At 43.9% G+C, this 19182-nt stretch overlaps 1 protein-coding gene and 1 non-coding gene across 18 annotated transcripts in view; both read right to left on the bottom strand.

The window, feature by feature from the left end:
• APBB2 (amyloid beta precursor protein binding family B member 2) overlaps nucleotides 1–19182 on the bottom strand; it is a 377673-nt gene that overhangs the window by 115470 nt on the left and 243021 nt on the right. For 13 of the 17 annotated variants that reach the window (XM_044945932.2, XM_044945931.2, XM_044945935.2 and 10 more), the window contains one exon: nucleotides 6362–6570. In XM_044945932.2, the coding sequence (XP_044801867.2) occupies nucleotides 6362–6570 (209 nt within the window). The remainder of the gene's footprint in view (nucleotides 1–6361; nucleotides 6571–19182) is intronic. The other 4 variants (XM_044945934.2, XM_044945948.2, XM_044945947.2 and 1 more) reach the window with 1 other exon arrangement.
• TRNAY-GUA lies at nucleotides 1695–1766 on the bottom strand. The gene has a single exon. It is a non-coding gene; the product is annotated as a tRNA-Tyr (tRNA).

The following is a 19182-nucleotide window of genomic DNA, read 5'->3' as shown; positions in this document are numbered from 1 at the left end:
ACTCTCCTGGTGCTTGCCGTGACCCTGGCCAGGCTGCAGCCGCCCTTATCCTGATTATGGTGATCATGCTCAGGTCTGAGAGAGCCCCAAAATCCTAGCTCTGGGGGACTCACCCAGCACCTGGGGCATGGCACCTGCCGTGACCCTTCAAGACCTTTCAGCATGGTGCCCTTCATGACCCCTTAAGGGAATCTGACTGTATAACTTCAACTACTGAGAGTTTTCTTCTTCTAGATTTCTCTTCTGGGATCTTAGAAAGCAGTTCCTCAAATCAAACAAAGATGATGCACTGTCCTTCTGCTGGAAGAAAACTAAGAGTTGGTCCTTTGACAACGTCAACAGAGTTCTCCTGAGGATGGGGTCCAAGGGGATGAGAAAGTCCCTGGAGGTGCTATGAAAGTCTCTATGAAGTGGTATCAACGTGCAAACTGGAGAGCAAGAGTGAAGGGTTGCAGACAGGGAAGCACATGAACATCCCACAGTGGTCTTGACGAAGCCACGATCACATCACTGCTGCATGCTCTTCGGAAGCTATGAAGTCAACACAGCCGTCTGGGAAGCTCGGGTTCAGACCCTGCCTCTGCCCTCACTGCTCTGTGAACTCAGTGCCCTGCATATCAGACAGGGCTAGAGAGACTTCCCACCGGAGTGTGGATGCCATGAGGTCAAGAATGTGAGCCCTTGGCCCAGGGGCTGGCTGCCCGAAGCTGCCCAGGAAACGGCACTGTCCTCTACTCTTGCCACGGAGAAAATAAAGGCATTTGTAAGAATAAAATGTTTGAGAGCTCAGGGACTACAGAGCATATCAATTATGCTTCATAATCCTCTTCTGTCAAGATTTGAGCCATGGCCTTGACCATAAATGGCAGAGCACCTGGACTTCTGGAATTCTGAATAGGCCAGACAGTGTTAATGAGCACTGTGTCCATGTACATGGGTTTATTTTTTTCTTCTTTTAAAACTGCTTTCTATGTTTTGTTGGATACAACACTATCAAAAGAACAGTTATGGTTTGTCATGTAAACATAATACAAAGCAGTTTAAAAAAAATCTAACTAGAAAACAGATTGACAAATGCTTGTGGAATTAAATTAGTCTGTGTGAGCAGCAGCACAATTTAGAAACTATAAACTAGGGAAAAATCAGGAGAGTTGAGGCTCTGGTGCCGGCTCTGTGGCTACAGTAAGTCATCGAAGAGCTCCCTCCCGCTAGGAAGCCAGTTTATTCCTTCATTCAGCAAATATTTAATGAACGTTGCCACATACCAGGCACTGTGCCAAGTGCTGAGGATGCATGACGAGGGGGGCAGGTCCCAATCCCCCCAAAAGGGAGGCTGACGTGCCTCAAGTAAGAATACTACAAAGAGACACAATGCAATGAAGATCAAAGGGCTCAGAAAGCAGGCAAATGAGAGCAATGATTCCCAGGAGATGCTAAGATGAGGCCAAAGTATTTAAGCAGAAGTGACACATAAATAAAAACAGACTAGATTCACTAGAAGACTGGCTTTTGTAATCCCTCGGCATATAATTTCCTGGAAAGCATAGGATTTTTTTTTTCCTTTTTTGGAAAAGTGCAAGTTGTTCAGTTGTGTTTAACTCTTTGAAACCCCACGGACTATAGCTTGCCAGGTTCCTCTGTCCATGGAATTCTCCAGACAAGAATAATGGAACCATTCCCTTCTCCGGGGGATCTTCCCAACCCAGGGATCGAACCTGGGTCTCCTGCATTACAGGCAGATTCTTTACCATCTGAGCCACCAGGGAAGCACCCCTCGTTTTGGGGGTGGGGCAAAAGCATATGATAAAGGCAGACTCTCAGGCCTCACCCTTACAGAGTCTAGCTCAGTGGCCTAGGGTAAGAACAAGGAATCAGCATGCTCTGCAAGCCCAGAGGTTACCCTGGCCACAATCCTCGGTTCAGTGGGCTGAGAAATACTGCTGTAACATCCACTAGTCCCTTCTCGAAGGTTCCTGCCAGTTCTGAAATATTAAGACTCCGTGAGCAGGTCAAGAACTTGGCTCAGGAAAATGATGACAGACCGGCCCCTTAATGTTGCTGTCTTATTTCTCAATGTACATGAAAATCCTCAGGTTCTAATGCAATGCTCGGAAATTGTTCTCCTAGGGACTTAGCTGCACAGGCCCCTCCCAGACTCCAGGAGCGATGCAGCAAGAACAGAGTAAACTGTGATCACAAAGCGATCACAGTCCTGAGAAACAACTAGACCTCCCCTTGCTTTGGAGCCACTTTTTTCCTCCTTGCCCTTACTCTTAAGGAACTGGGAAACTCCTTCATCTGGGAAGATTCTAAGTAAGACTTGCTCACGGGCCAACAGTTACTCATTAAAATATTTTGTGGAGCTCCCTCTTCTCTCTAAGACGCAACATCTAAGTAATTTGGAACAAACTGATGGATTAGGGGGAGACTGTCGCTGGGCCAAATTTCAGCGGCAAGTGCTTCCCGTCCAGTTTATAAACTTGCAAAAATACTGCTGGCGTCTGCAGAGGAAACACTATGCGTTGCGCTCAACACTTCCCTGGTGAACTTTGGAATGTGAAATGTACAATTTTCAAACTGTAAGGAAGCCTTCAGTCCTAGACTTTTGTGAAGCTTAGTCAACAGATTTGGCACTTACTTTTTTTTTAAAGCCAGCTCAGGAAAAAGCTGTATAAAAATATGCATTTCTAACACGACATATTATAGGTTTTTTCTCGCCCTTAACATTTTGCTTTCTCTCATGTTTCCAAATTAGTCAAAATAGATTCTATTTAGGGATCAAAGAAATGGCATTAGAGAAATGATCACTTTTTTTCTCAACTGTTATTAGCACCTGCGGCTGAGTACCAAAGAACTGATGCTTTTGAACTGTGGTGTTGAAGAAGGCTCTGAGTCCCTCACACAGCAAGGCAATCACACCAGTCTATCCTAAAGGAAATCAACCCTGAATATTCACTGGAAGGACTTACGCTGAAACTGAAGCTCTAATACTTTGGCCACCTGATGGGAAGAGCCGACTCACTGGAAAAGACCCTGAGGTTGGGAAAGACATAAGGCAGGAGCAGAAGCGGATGACAGAGGATGAGATGGTTGGGTGGCATCACCGACTCAATGGACATGAATTTGAGCCGACTCCAGGAGATAGTGAAGGACGAGGAAGCCTAGCATGCTGCAGTTCATGGGGTCGCAGAGTCAGACACGACTGAGCAACTGAACAACAACACAACGTTATGAAAAGCAGTCATTTTCTAGAAGGCTCTGCATATGTCACCACCCTCCCCTGGAGGGAGATGAAGACATCCAAGGCTCTCCAAAGTCCCTGATAAACACAGAGTGAAGCCTGGGGTGAGGGCAGGGGCCAGCACACCTCCACTCAGGCTTGACTCCACCAGGGAGTAGGTGTGTGATTCTGGGTAAGCTCCCTCACCTCTCCATGTGGGTTGTCAAATATAAAAAAGGAACGCCAACTACTGTACAGATGCATAGGGTTTTAGGAGATAAGCCATGACGCTGGTGCTGTAAATACTCGACCTCCCTTAGCGCCTCTGCTTTAATATCCTTGTCAGCAGCTGCAGGATCTTGGAACGTGGAAGGCTGGGTCTTCCCCAACCTCTCCTCTCTGCTACCTGCTTATCCCTCTGCCCCTAGGATTTCAATGTACTGCCTTTTATATCTGCTTGGTTCTTTGACTCCGTGGATAGCCTTATGCACAGGGAAAAATGTGTATGGAGCGAACAACTGAAAGGCTGATCTGAAGAACATCCATCCCACTGGTCTATTAAAGTGCTGGGTATGAGCCTGTCTCTGAAATTTCAAAAAGCTACACATCTGTTAACATGTGTCTTGGAGGGATAAGACTTTATCCAACATGATGGCAACAGAAGAGTAGAATAGCACCAACTTCAAGGTGGAAATTTACCCAGTGCTGGGGAAGATCACAGGATCTGGAATTGAGAACTGGGCATCTGCCCAGCCTGACCCAGTTACTCAGCTCAATGAGCCCCAGTTACCTCTTAAGTGGGAAACAGAACAGCTGTCTTCTCTGCCACATGAAGAGTCTTGAAGGGAACAAATGAAGTGACATTTATGAAAATATCCTAAAAGCTACAGTAAGTCATGAACAGCCACTGGGAGGCTGAGCAGTGGAGATGTGAAGGAAATACTGAATTCCAGGAGAGGAACTGGGTGGGGGGGACACAGTTTGAGCTGGGAAGGGGGCTGGGCAGTGAGGGGGAAGGGAAGGAAGCAGGCAAGGACGGGGACAGAGCAGGTGACAGTGGATGTCAGAAGGAGGCTCAGGGATGTGAATGTGGACTCTGCCACCTGATCATCTTCCCCAGGGTCAGCAGCCCACCTGTGCTGCGTTCTTCTATGCAGAAAGTATGAAAACAAAAGTCTTCCATGTTAATCAAAGAGGTAAAAAATCCGAGGCACTTAAACCCCGAGATGCCCACCTTGGGCCTCACCCCACCAATGCCTCAGCCTCAGGATGCGGGCTTCAAGACAAACTTCATTTCTTCCATATATGGAAGACGAGAGGTTCACTGAACAGAAAGCGGTATCTCAAAGTCAGTCTGATCATCTCACCTCTGGACAAAGAGAAAGCAGGTGGGCTGAAATCTCAGAGCCAGGGAAGCCAAGTGAGGAGAACTCTGGCTTGGAATTGAGGAGGATTTGGGAACCCTGAGTTCTAGACCCAGTGTGGCTTCTGGTCACTGGCCTCTCTGTGCCTCGGCTTCCCTGTCTGTGATGGATGGACACTGGTGCCAGATGACCCCTTCCCACCCTGGCATTCTCAGCTTGCAGGGCTCTCCCTGGAGGTGAGGATGGCAAAGGGATCGATAGGAGAGTGAAGTCCTGGGCTGGAGAGACTCTAACAGAGATGCCAAGCAGTGCAGGTGAAGATGAAAGAGGACCTCTGCGTCTCACTGAGGCCCCAGGGGTGTCCTGGCCCACTCAGTTCCTGGGAGCTGTGCTGAGGTCCAGGGAGAAATGCCAAGAGACACCTGGGCTGGCATGGAGGAGGACTCTACTTCCTGGTAGGCTGAGTTGGTTCCTCTCCACCTCCCAGCACACCTCACACAAGGTGAATAAAAGACTGAACGGGATTTGCTCTGGGAGTAGGAATATTATGCTAATAAAAAAATTACCAAAATTGCCCAGTGATAAGCAATGAAATCCTAAGTAGCTCAGTGGAACTGAAGCGGGTGTCTGATCATTAGGGCCCCACACCAACAAACTGAAGCCCCAGTCTATCAACAGAGGGTTATAGCTCGCCCTAACCGTTACTTGAAAGATGGAGAGTTTAAGGCCCAGGTGGAGTGAGTGAGATGCTGAAGCCCAGTAACAGCAAGAATATGGTTGGAATGTAGGTCTTCCTGCCTCTTAGAGAAAAGTAAGTAAATAATGGAAGATGTTGTTTACTTTTAAAGACAGGAAGGGCAGTAATAGCAGCAAATATGTAGAGAGGCTTTTGGGTAAGAGATGCAGCTCAAATTCCTTCCATGTCCTCAAAGTAAAAGAAAATAAGTTGTTTAAAGAACAAAAGATTGTGGTCAGAGAAAAGGCAGAAATGCCTGTGTGTCAGGAATCAAACCTCTTTTCTCAAAAAAAAAAAAAAAAAAAAAAAAAAGCCATTACTTAACTGTGACCTTTTCCCACTGTAAATTCTCTTGAATATTTTGTTATCGGGATTCACAAAGGTTCACTGCAGGAGTTTCTGTATTAACAACTATCATGATGGAATTTGTTTTAATGCCTCAATTCTTTGTTTAAACATCAGATTTCTTCCTCAGGGATAGAACAAATTTATGCTGCTAATTATTTCTAAAATAATGTCACTTCTGCTAAATAAACAGATTCTCTTTTTATATTTCTTATTAGAAATTAAGCATTTAAGGGTTCTCAAGGGTTATTCCTGCAGACATTCTCTCCTTGCAATCAAATGAGCCCAAGGATATTAATAAGATGTGCGGTAATTATAACACGTCAGGCCAAGAGACGTTCTTCCGTGTGTAAATATTTTATGGAACCAGCACTGTGAAGCGGCACCTACATAGTGAAGTACTGCCTCAGTGAGCCCCAGGGAATCTTAACCACTTCTCATTAATCAGCCTCTCTTACTTTCTGTACCTGAAATGGTATTTAAAGAGACCAAAAGCCATTAAAAAATAAAAAGATCCCTGAAAGATGATATTAACACTATTCACGAAGAGGAAGCATTTCAGAGGTTTCAAATGCAACATGCGTAAAAATTGGAAAGCTTACCTTGATGACCTGCTGGGGCAGAAACAATGAGTCTAAAGAGAAATCACAAGTTACATCCACTCTACTAAGCCATTAAAAAGATACTCCATTTTACCTCGTTCTCTGGGGTGGGAGATGACGTTACAGAACTAAGGGACCCTTTCCTAGAACCCTGAAGATCTGCTGGGATGGAGACAGGGCGTTCCCACTGAGTCGTCCCTGTTGGTATGTGCCAGTAATAGGTCCCAGCGATGTCGCTGATTCTCTTCCAGCCAGGTGGCAAATCTGGATCAGTCTGAAATGAGTGGTCACTCCATATATCTGCTGGAAAATAGAAGAAAAAAAAAGAGAGGGGGGTGGTTTTATTAAAAGAAGAAACAACTACAGTCTTCTGGTTTTAGTTCCAATAGTCAGGAGAATTCCACGGGCAGATGTGTCCATAGCCCAAATGAGAACTAAAGCCATCCTACAAACACCAAGTATGCTAAGAGGGGGAATACAGAAAGAAAGAAAGAACTGCAAGCTTGACGCTTGATAACATGAATGTAAAAGGATCCATTATCATCATTTTATAGTTCCAAGGACCCTATGAACAGGCTAAAGCTCCATTAGTCAGAATCAACTACTCAAACAAAATCTGCAAGATTACACACAAAATCTACTGAACCCCTTTGTAAATTAGTAAGAGTTACTGTTTGGTATCACACACCCAGCAATGAGTACAATTCTAATTTTCTTTGCTTTCTGGATGAGTTGCTGGATTTATGAGAACTGCACTTGTTATCTTTGCTTTAACAACTCGTCCCACTTGATGGTAAACATCTAAAGCAGCATGTCTTTTGTAACACTCTGGAATTCCAAACTGCACACAGAAGCTTCCCAAAGAAGACAGACTGATAGGGCCTCGGAATTCAAAAAGGAACTCTAAAAACAGACCAGTAATGTAAATACAGGAATGAGCGTAGTGTGGAACACAACAGAGAATGGCGGGGACTGTGGCAAATGGGTGAAAGTGAAAGCTGCTCAGTCATGTCCAACTCCTTGCAACCCCATGGACTACACAGTCCATGGAATTCTCCAGGCCAGAATACTGGAATGGATAGCCTTTCCCTTCTCCAGGTGATCTGCCCAACCCAGGGATAGAACCCAGGTCTCCCACATTGCAGGCAGATTCTTTACCAGTTGAGCCACAAGAGAAGCCCAAGAATACTAGAGGGGGTAGCCTATTCCTTCTCCAGTGGGTCTTCCCAACCCAGGAATCGAATCGGGGTCTCCTGCATTGCAGGCAGATTCTTTACCAACTGAGCTATGAGGCAAACCAGTAAGTATGTACAAAGTCCAAAGGCCTTTAAATTCAAAAAATAATTCTTTAGGCACTGTGTATATGTATGTGTGTGTGTGTGTGTGTGTGGGCGGGGTGGGACAAATAAAATACATCTACTGGGCAATTTCTGCCATCTCTGGACCATATCAATATTTTATTAGTTTACTGCATAATTATTTGCTTTTAAATATCTCATTTTGGGCTTTCTTATAAAATGGGCTAAAGTACTAGAGAAGAGAGGAGAGAAGAGAAAGCAGAGTAAGAAATCCATAGAGTGAGAGGCATGATGGAGAAATTGCAAGCAGCTGGATGTACATAGGTAGGAAAACATAATCAATCTGCACTCTACATTTGGGGATCACTTTATTCTAAGGAAAGGCCCTTTCCTACGTGGTCATTCATAAGAGGCTGCAGCCAGAACAGCAATTCAAAGAAAGCAGGCTGGCCTTGCCCTGTGCAAATGTCACCGCATCATGTCACTGAGACTGCTACCGTCGCAAGATGAAAAAAAGAAGCCAAACAAAGAAGTTGATTAAGATGACGGCACAGATGTGCATTCATGAGGGTGTTTGGCATCCCAGCGTTTGCTTTTCTCATTTAAATCTGTCAGAGGCAAAACTGCCGCTTGTCTCAAATTATGATGGAAACTTCCCCTCCCCCTACAGGAAATTAAGCATGATTAAATAATTTCAAGTTACCCAAATCTTTCACAAACCACTTGAAACAAATATGTGCATACACTCCTCTGTCTTGTCTCCTTGTTAGCGGGTGGGTGGGAGGGTTGTTTCTGCTGTTGTTTTATTGTCAGTATTTCAACTAGGATGGGAAAAAATACACAGGTCTTGGGATTCAGTTGGAGAAAACCCTACCAAGAGTGTCCCCTTGTCGAATTTTAGCAGCTCACAGACAACAGGCTCAAGATGGAAACTAATAAAAGAACAAAAGGAGGGTGCTTGTAAGCATTTCTGTGGTTTTTAAGGTCCGAGGGCCTGAATTTACACATGTCCTAGCTGTCCCTGCAGCTGGGACACTAGCGTGCTTGAAGAATAGCTGCATACCACGATGAACGACGAGAACACGATATCATGTCAGATCAGGGGGAGAGACCACGGTCAGCAGCCTTCGAGTTTGGCTGTCTGGGGTGATGGAGAGGGGCCTGGGGCTACAGGGCAGGAATTGGGCTGTTCTGTCTTCAATCAGACCCAGTCACTTATATTTGGTTTAAATGCTGAGTTTCTGCTGACATTTTGTTGGAATAAAAATTCAGTTTGGTTCAGTTGCTCAGTCGTGTCCGACTCTTTGAGACCTCATGAACCGCAGCACACCAGGCCTCCCTGTCCCTCACCAACCCCCGGAGTTTACCCAAACCTGTGTCCACTGAGTTGGTGATGCCATCCAACCATCTCATCCTCTGTCGTCCCCTTCTCCTCCTGCCCCCAATCTTTCCCAGCGTCAGGGTCTTTTCAAATGAGTCAGGTCTTCGCATCAGGTGAATAAAAACTAAAAGGGGGTTATTTCATTGCTAAAAATTGATGATGAGATGATGATGGAGGAAGTGAGGTGGAAACATTTACAATACAATTAGCAGTTAGCAGCTCAGAACCATTTATAGAATCCCCTCCACATCACCCTATACTGGTTGTAAGGAATGTAAGTCCCGTGAGGGCAGGCAGACATCATCCCTGTCATGTTCACCATCCTATTCCCAACACCTAGCATGGCAGGTGTTCAATAACAATGAGCCGGATGAATGGTGGAGAGATGGCAGATGGATGGGTAGACAGAAGAAAGGAAGATAGGAAAGAAGAACGAAGAGAGAAGGAGGGAGAAATAAGTGAATGAAGTCCCGAATGATGGGAATTGAACTTGGCACTTGGCAAAAGAGGAATTCTGAAGAAATCATTTCTGTGCAATTTCATAAAACTGAGCAACTTCACAGAGTACTCCAGAAAACTAGCTTCTAGTAAAGAACAACATCTACTTCCTTTGATGGTGTTTGTAAATGTTCTTGTGGAAAAAAAAAAAAAAAAAAAAAAAAGATATGATAAACTGGGAAGAGTTCTGGGCTGGAGTTGAGATTTTGTTTATTTTTTCATTGATAGGTTCCAAAGGAATAGTAAGAAACATGCCTTCTGAGGCGCCTCAGTGCTATTACACTTCATTTTATTTAATCTTCAAAGCCCCAATTTGCTTAGTTCTCCTATATAAAAACTATGTGCACATTTAAATAAGTACCCTGGACCTCATTCAATAGGTCGGTGGTTTCCAAATGTTATTAAATCAGGAGGAAGGACAGTGTTGCTGCAGGTGGAACTCCAGGCCTGTCCAGAGTCTTTTGACCGTGCACACGAAGTTGCTTCAGTCATGTCCGACTCTTTGTGATCCCACGGACTGTAGACCACCAGGCTCCTCTGTCCATGGGATTCTCCAGGCAAGAATACTGGAGTGGGTTGCCATCTCCTTCTCCAGGGGATCTTCCCGACCCAAGGACTGAACCTGCGTCTCTTATGTCTCCTGCATTGGCAGGCAGGTTCTTTACCACTAGCGCCACCTGGGAAGCCCCTTTTGACCATAGCAGCACCATTTTTATCTGTTTTAAATATTGGTCTTGTTTGTATGATTTTCCTTGAAAAAACAGGGATCAGTTAATGCTCATGTCAATCCCACCAGAAGGCAAGGACGATGCAGCCAAGATAGGAAGCCAGGCTTTGAGGCTTAAACCCAAGTTGTCTTAATGCTGCCATGAGGTTCTCAGGGGCTGGTAATGACAGTACTGTTAATAAGAGTAAAAAGTAACAGGCATGCTGACAGTCTGTAGGCTGACTTACCCAGCTCCTTTACTGCCGGAGTTCATGGAGAGTCCGCTGCGGCCTTATGAAGGATACAGTACTGTTACCCCGTATCTAAGGCCAGAGAGGACAGCAGTTTGGTTTAAGGCCAAGGGGTAAACTAGGTCCCAATGTAGAAATGGCTGCTATTTTTTCAGAGACCTGAGTAAGATCAGTTATAGTCAGCTTGGGAGAATTCAGAACGTGAATAAATGAGGATGGGACAAAAGAAAGAACACAATGGCTTCAAGTCTGAGGCCTGCTGACCTGACCAGGGTTACAGAGCTGGTAACTGAGCCCCCCCAGGACCCACCCTGGAGCCTGGGGACATCAACGCCAGGACACTGCCATTGCAGACTTTGCATAGGAGTCTCCCTCCTTTACTCCCTCATTAAATCTGCATCCAGTAAACTCAGGCCACCTCAGCTGGTCTGTGGATCTGCAGCCTCTCCTGTTAGAAGCATGAGCTTCCAATTCCACTCCCAGACACACGGCGGAGGCTGAGATCCCACCTGTTTCGCCCTCCGCCCTTCCCTACAGGATCTCACACCGAAGAAGCTCTGTGGTCTTCTGTCCTGTCATCACTACATCCCTGCCTCTTACTGAAGGTGCTTCAAGGAGACGAGGTTCAGTGGCAGGTGTGGAAAGGTGCAGGTGTCCTTTCCAAGTGGCCCAGTTCACTGTGTGCAGTTCTGTCTCAGAAGCAGGGCCTGCGAGTCCGAGTGTAAAAATAGCAAGGCTGACAGCCCCAAGAAAGGCCCTCTTGTGCTGGGAATCTCTTGGGCCAAGAGCGATACTTGGCATAGGAACAAGGGGCCTATCTGTGAGCAGCAAGGACCCGCCCCTCCAGCCGCCTTGGGGCGCCAGTGCGCTGGCCTGGCTCCACCCCTGCGACTGGGCTCTCCTCCGCAGTTGGGTCTGTAAGTGAGGCAAGCCAGCCTCTCCTCACCCTCTCCCTTGGGCTCGCTAGCAGGAACCGAAGGGTCAAATGGAAACAAATGAGCATCTAGCAGCAGCTGGAAATTTCCCTTTCTGCTCGGGAGGCCACAGGAAGGAGGGATGGGTGAGTCGGGATTCTAAATTTGGTAACGTCTACAGCACAGAGCACAGAAGTCTCCCTCTGGTCCTCTGAATGGCCCTCACTCCCTTCCTTGACAGCTGCTGTGTGCCCAGTGCTCAGTGTGCAAGGCAGGGGTGAGGACCTTGCGAACAAAGAGGAGACAGATGAACTCCTTCCACAAACATCTCCTGCTTACTCTGCACCAGGCATTGTTCCAGGGCTGGGGGCACAGAGGTCATCGGATAGACCTAGCCAGACCCTGCATCCGAGACCTGGGTTCTCAAGCATCAGTCACCTGGAGAACCTGCTAGAACACAGATCGTCGGGTGCCAGCCTCCCACCCTCCACCCCCACCCCAAGCTTCTGACTCGGTCTCTCTGAGCTGGGGCCTGAGAATCTGCATCTCTAACAGTTCCCAGGTGCTACTGATTTCATGCTGTTGGCTTTGGGAACCAGACTTTTTAAGAACGACTGCTCTGGGAAAACAAAAGGTAATCATTCTTATCTACCAAATCCCATCTGACTGCTGGCCTCAGAAAACAGAAAATGTGAATTATACTTCATCATTCTTTCATTCACCCACTTATTCACGCATTCTCTTCCACAGAGGGACTCTACTACCTACCAAGCACTATTCTAGAAGCTGAGAATACAGCAATGAATAAAAGAGGCAATTTAGGGATAATGGGGTCAGTCGTCTGGTGATGGGCTATTTGGTAGTATAGTCTAAAGAAAGAACAATGTCACCCCCAAACAGAAGGGACTGGCCTTGGGAACAGCATTCCTGGAAGAGGGAACCTCAAGTGCAAAGTCCCAGTGGCAGGAAAGAGGCTGTCATGTCATGACAACAGAAGGTCACGTGAATGAGAGATGAGTGGTCCAGAATAAGACTTAACTCCATAAGAGCTAAGAATTCACTCTCTATGCAAAGGAAAACTCATGAAGTTCTCGTGTGGTCTGTGTTTTCAAAATCAAAAGAGCAATCTGCACAATGCTCCCATTCTTGGAGAAGAAAAACCTCTCTCTTCTGAAGTCTCAGCTGCAGCTGCTGCTGGCTACTCTTTCTGAGCAATGTTATTCCCAAAGGAGCCAGGCTCCTAGGTCCAAACTGCTGTATATGAATTCAGCGTTAAAACCGTTTCTCTGCTCACCAGTGGTCTGCTTCCATTGCCTCTCTCTCTCTCTCTTCTTCTCTAACTCACTACTTAGCCCCATTATTTTTTCTGGACCTAAAACTTTGTTGTCAGGAAAGAGCAAGAAGGCTCTTCACCCCATCCAGCTTCATCAATGACTTCTGGCGACAAGAGCACAGAGCCAGGACTCCAGGTCAGGATCATTTATTATAGGTTTGCTGAGGGTTCCAGGCAGCACACGGAGGCTGCTTAGTAGATGGTGTGAAACTGTCCTAAGTCAAAGGAACTGGCAAAAATGATGACTATGGAGACAAGGGGACGAGCCCCAAATGCCCCAAATCTGTGAATTCTCAGAATTCTGACCTGCTGGCCTGCTGGACAGAGGGGAGGAAAGCTTGCTCCAAACAGTCTCAGCGCTTCTGCTCTTTCTTATATTTATTTGCAGGGCCTATCTAGGACTCTGAAGTGTCTATCACAGCCTCACAAAAATTACACATTTTATTCCATTGAGCTTTCCCATGGTTGTAGTCTTCTGACAGCTCTAATAAAACGCTGACAGTTTTGAGAGTGTTGATTTTCTAACTCTTTCTCCTACATTTTCCTTTAAAAAAGTTAAGATTTTTTAATGTTTTTGAAATAGGGAGTTCTTTGTAACTGAGGATTTTCCTGTTAAAGATTCTTGAGTAAATGTTCCAAGAACTCACAATTTAAACAGTTCTTAAATTTGGGCCTTGTAATACTACATACTTTGTGTATTTTTATCAAGTATTTTGGCATAGGCTCAACACAATATTTCTTAATTTAAACTCACTAGGGACATAAGTCTTTGCTAGGCTTATTCGACTAAATTTGTTTCAAGGCTGTATGACTATTACAGACAAGAGCTCTGGAGTCAGCCAATAGCCTTGAGCGTCAGCTCCAACGCTGGCTAGCCGTGTCATCTCAGACAAATGGCTTAATTTCTAATGGCTTGTCTGTTGACTACATAGAACTGATGACAGCTTCTACACCATACAGTTGATGCGGAGCACAGTGCTCAGCACAAAGCCAGGCACGCAATAACCACTCAGTAAATCTCAGTGACTCAGCCAGTCAGTCAGTTCAGTCGCTCAGTCGTGTCCGACTCTTTGCGACCCCATGCATCTCGGTTACTAGTCACTATTAATTACTTCATTCAAACGTGGCTTTGGGGGAAAAGACTCTGGAAAAAAACACATTTTGAAGTGGCATCAACCACAGTGTACTTCACTGAAAAACTAAGATTCCCAAGAGTCTGCATCTACCAAATGTGGTTTTGTTTTTTTTTTTTTTCACTAAAAAGGTAGTTTTTATTTAGATCAAGAAAAGTAGATGAGAGTGTTGGCCACTCACACGTCCATTCAGAAGCAAAGCGTCACACGAGGACACACTGGGTTGAGTTTGTGGCATCTCTTTAAACAGCGTGTGGCTGCTTTACGCCATGCAGCCAGGCCATTAAAGAAGTGACATGAAATGAGAACAAAATAGCTTATGAAGTCTAAGTATTATTTCAGGCACCCTTCTTTAGAGACTCTCTGCCTCAGGTCCTCAAGAAAGTATGCAAAAGGAACTGATCTCATGATGGTGGAAAATAAAAGGGAAATCATGCCTCCCTGTTAACCAAAATCAAAACAGTCAAGGGGACTCTGCAAAGACAAATTTAAAGACTAAAGGGCATGAGATGTAAGCCACTAAAAATTATCCAGAGGGAAAACTGGTATTTGTAAATATGAATTCATCCATTCACACCTATACAATACATATGATTGAAGTTAATCATATGACCTGGCTACAGAATACTTAAAATATCATAAGAAGGTCTCATTTGACACACAATAAAATGTGCATTTTCTTACAAATTATAAAAAGGGGTATTAAAATTTTAAGATATGAAATATAACCTAAGAACACTACCTCCTTTTACAGTGTGCACAAACTACAAAGTAGCATAATTTACAATCACTACTGAGAAGCCCCAGGCTTAAAGTCCCCAGCCCTCTCCAAAAAAGTAAAAATAAAACATTAAAACTTGAATTTTAATTTATAGTTTATATTTATATTTTTATAAATATATTTATAACTTTACTTATAGGTTTATATTTTAAGAAAACTACAGGCCATTGTGATAAGCTCAATTTTGTTTTTCTAAGAAGCACTGGGAAACACCGGTGATGAAACCAATGCAATCTCCAAAATTCAAAAGTTTAATCACAATACAAAATGGAGACTGTATGCAGGTGGGCATGCTCTTGAATCAGCAACTTGTTGGGTGATTTTAAAAGTAAAGGTCACAGCATACATAAAATTGCCAGGCAGGTTTATCACTTTTCCCTCCAGCTGTCTGACCACTTGTACACTGAGTGGCAACAGTGTCTCCGGTTCAGTAGCAGGTGGGATTATTCAGGTTTGGCAGGACGATCAACAAGTCAGCCCGAACGTTCTTTGCTTTCAAGTTTGGGCATTTAGTGCCTAAATACAGTGTAATAGGGATATCTATGGTCAAATGATTAAGCAACTGTGCAACAACATTCAGAGAACGTGTCCAGCTGCCATGCCAGCAGTTGATCCAACCACACACCTTCCTCATTTGATTATTATTTCACAGTGAGCAGCTGGAGAGGAGAAGACAAACATCTACCTCTGGAGGCAATCTTTCTTTGGCTTCCATTCAATCAGACAGATGCAATGACGACCAGCACCATACTCTTTCAAAGTGGACAGGTCTGAAAGTGTATTAAATAAAGCCCATTTTCCAGCCCTCCACTATTCTGGCAGGGTCTTCAATACACTTTTTCCTTAGAGCTGTGGTCCTCTTTAGGCTCATGACAAGAGCACTGATGACAAGGTGGAAGCTATTCCAGAGGCTGCCTAGACCAACTTCAAGGTCACTGTTACTCTAAATGGTGGCATGCAAGGACTTGACTTTCTACATTAAGTACTAGGACAAAAAATGATTAGGGAGAAGCTATGAAATTGACAGAGTATTTGACAAAAAACTATAATCTGGTCTTTTGCCTGCAGATTAAAAAGGCAAACTGAGGACTTCCCTGGTGGCCCGTGGTTAAGAATCTGGTGGTCCATGCCAGCAAAAGAGACACAGATATAAAGAACAGGCTTTTGGACTCTGTGGGAGAAGGGGAGGGTGGAATGATTTAGGAGAATAGCATTGAAACATTTATATTACCATATGTGAAGCAGATGACCAGTCTAAGTGAGGCATGAAACAGGGCACTCAAAGCCGGTGCACTGGGACAACCCAGAGCGATGGGATGGGTTCAGGATGGGAGACACGTGTACATCCGTGGCTGATTCATGTCAACGTATGGCAAAAACCACCACCACAGTATAAAGTAATTAGCTTCCAATTAAAATTAATTAATTAATTAAAAAAAATCTCCCTGCCAATACAGGGTCCAGGGGTTTGATCTCTGGTCTGGGAAGATCCCACATGCCATGGAGCAACTGAGCCCTTGTTCCACAACTTTTGAAGCCTGTGCACCCTAGAGCCTGTGCTCTGCAGCAAGAGAGGCCACTGCAATAAGAAGTCATCACACTGCAAATTGAGAGCAGTCCCCACCCACCACAACTAGACAAAGCCTGCATGCAGCAATGAAGTGACCCAGCACAGCCTAAATTAATATATATATGTATTTTGTAAAGCATGCTGAAGTGGCTGCCATCTTTTCTAAAATCAAAATCTATGTGTGGGAGCACACAGAACTATGCTCCCATAGATTAAAATGTGTATATTTTGTTTCTGATATAAAAACAAAAGCAAGCACTTCTAGAACACTACAGAATTTTCAAAGTCCTGTAACTAACTTAATCTCATTTGATCCCACACAATCTGAGAAGACAGGTACAGGATCACACTATTCTCATTTTACAGGTGAAAAAACAGATTTTAGCAAAGGTGGAGAATCTGGTTGTCATCGACAGTGGAGAAATCTCAGTGCATTTTTTTGTTTGCGAACCATTCTATTTGTTAGAATTTTTAAAGGTTGTGTATTTTTACACAAGTATTTTTAAAGGTTGTGTCCTTTAAAAAAAATCAGCATAACTGAAGTAATCTGTTCAGTATGCCTGAGTGGTTAGTGGACAAGATTTAATATTTGATGTAAAATGTAAAACAGGATTTTTAGGCTATGGATTGGGTGGGGGAGTTAAGAGAGAAATGTTTTTCGGAGATTAACTTTTAAAATACACATCGTAAAGGATCAGGGTAAAAGCTGTTCTTTTATGACTCCTCTGAGATATTTGTTCTCCATCTAAGTTAAAAGAGAATTTGAGGCAGCTTATATAAAAGATAGAAATATATTTGAAACAGTAAAATAATATGAGAAAATAAGAGCCATGGAGTTGAGAGGAAATTTAATTTCTTGTCCCTAAAATTTACAAAGTTTTAGTTATCTAATAAAAGAAGTTTACCAAAAAGGAAACTTTTCCCCAAGCATCAAATCTAAAAGGAACTTAGCATGTGGTAAGTTCCTGGAAGTAGAAAAGCAGTAAATGATTTGGCTTCACATTGCATCTAGGTGGTTTTAATCTTGTTATAAATTATAATCACAGTATATAATAGGTAATTACGTGTAAACTTTTTAAAATAATAAAGTGGGCAAACTATTCTGTATCTTCCTTTAGTCCATGAGAAGCCTGGTGTCTGGGTCTCCCAAATAAGGTAGCAGACACTGCAAACTGTTCATCAGTTCTGAGTGTTTTCCTTCTTAGTGGACACCTGGCCATCCAGAATACATTTCCTAGCCTCCCATGTAGCTAGCTATGGCTATGCAGGTTACATTCTAATATTGGGATGTAAGTTCAAGGACTGTATAGCAGCTTTTAAGAACCTTCTTCATAAAATAGTTTGCAGGCACATTTTTTCTTGCTGTCTGGAACAGACAAGCCTTCTGAGACCATCAGTACACTGGCTACCCCCTAGGGATGCTGGAATGGTAAGGCCAAGGAACTTGGGTTCCTGAGGTCTTTGTGTGGAACAGAGCCACTACATTAGTGGACTGCTACTACCAGGCTTCTATGTGAAAGGGAAATATATTTCTATTGTAAATAAGCCACTGTTATTTTAGAGTTTTACATTACTAACAGCTGAAGTTGATCCTAACTTATCCATTTAATGGCAGGAGAGTGGATTCCAGACCTGTACCTAGGAAAGAAACTAGTACCAAGGATTAGCTTTGCAACCCCATATTCAATACCAAACTTACAGGCATATAAATTATAAAGTTGAGTTCAGAAACCTAGGCTCCTGACTCCCAACTTCTTCAACATTTCCCAAACCATCTACTGTTGGAATATAACTTCGTTGGTCATCATTCATTCATCTTCACCACCACCCGTACAAGCAAGCATCTTAACCGCATTTCCAACTCTTGTAAAAACACCAAAGGCAGACTCTATGTTGGGTCTAATTTATCACAAACCTCAAAACAAGTGTCTATCAGGATTCAACCAACCACAAGCAACATTCAGCCATCCATTTGATCCAAGGCTTTTGATGCTTTGATTTGTACCATCCTCCTCCCCTACTTTTTCGAATTCTAGGTCAAGAGAGAAAAGCAAAGATTCTCCAGGGAAAAACAAAATGACAAAACCAATTAGCTGATGCACACCTGTGCAACAGCTTGGTTTTTCTTTTCCAACAAATGAAAGAATGGTACACAGAGCACCGAGTTTCTCAGAGATGCTGAGGCTACTGGCAGAAAACAGGCAGGGGTATTTGTGGATCCCATCTGCCAGAGATGCACGTGTAGAGAGTGTCATTTTTTTTACTCTTCTCAAAATAGAATGTAGCATAAGACAATATTAGATATTTGGGCCAAAATTCCAGGAAAGGACAAGCAAACATAAAAATTATTCTCATAAACTTCAAACAATAAATTAGTGCCCACAGTTTAGAAGGACTTCTTTAGAGAATAGGATGTGGAACTGTTTGGTGTTAAGTTCTGGGTCCTCAGTAGTAAAAAGTTTAGAAAAAGTGTCTAGAGATGCTGTTTATCACAACAGATCAAAGTTCCTTAAAGTCAAGATCAAGCTTGCTCCTCTTTTTTTTTTAATCAACCAGTGTACCACAAACATGTCATATACACAGTAGGTATGCAGTGTTAGTTTTCTGAAGGTAAGTGGATGTAGCTAGGAGTGGCTCCATTTTTTCATATCTTATCCTCTGAAGGACTTCCCTGATGACTCAGTGGGTAAAGAATCTACCTGCAGCAGGAGACACAGGATTGATCCCTGGGTTGGAAAGATCCTTTGGAGAAAGAAATGGCAATCCACTCCAGTATTCTTACCTGGGAAGCCCCATAGACAGAGGAGCCTGGCGGGCTACAGCCCACAGGGTCGGAAAAAAGTCGGACACAACATAGCAACAGGGATTTATCTTCTGACACCCCAGAGGCTGCTGAGATAACAACTATATGAATGAGAACTCAAGGAAAGGAGAAGACAAAGAGAGAAAGGGGGAAGAAAGAAAGGGATGGAGGGAATATGAAGGTGTAGCTTGTACCACTAAGCCACCAGCCTCCTGAGTTGAGTCCTGCTTTACACTGACATCCAAAA

The sequence above is a fragment of the Bubalus bubalis genome, chromosome 7, assembly GCF_019923935.1.
Source record: "Bubalus bubalis isolate 160015118507 breed Murrah chromosome 7, NDDB_SH_1, whole genome shotgun sequence".
NCBI classification, from domain to species: domain Eukaryota; kingdom Metazoa; phylum Chordata; class Mammalia; order Artiodactyla; family Bovidae; genus Bubalus; species Bubalus bubalis.
The sequence above is the reverse complement of the archived record's forward strand: the minus strand, read 5'-3'. Positions and strand labels throughout refer to the sequence as shown.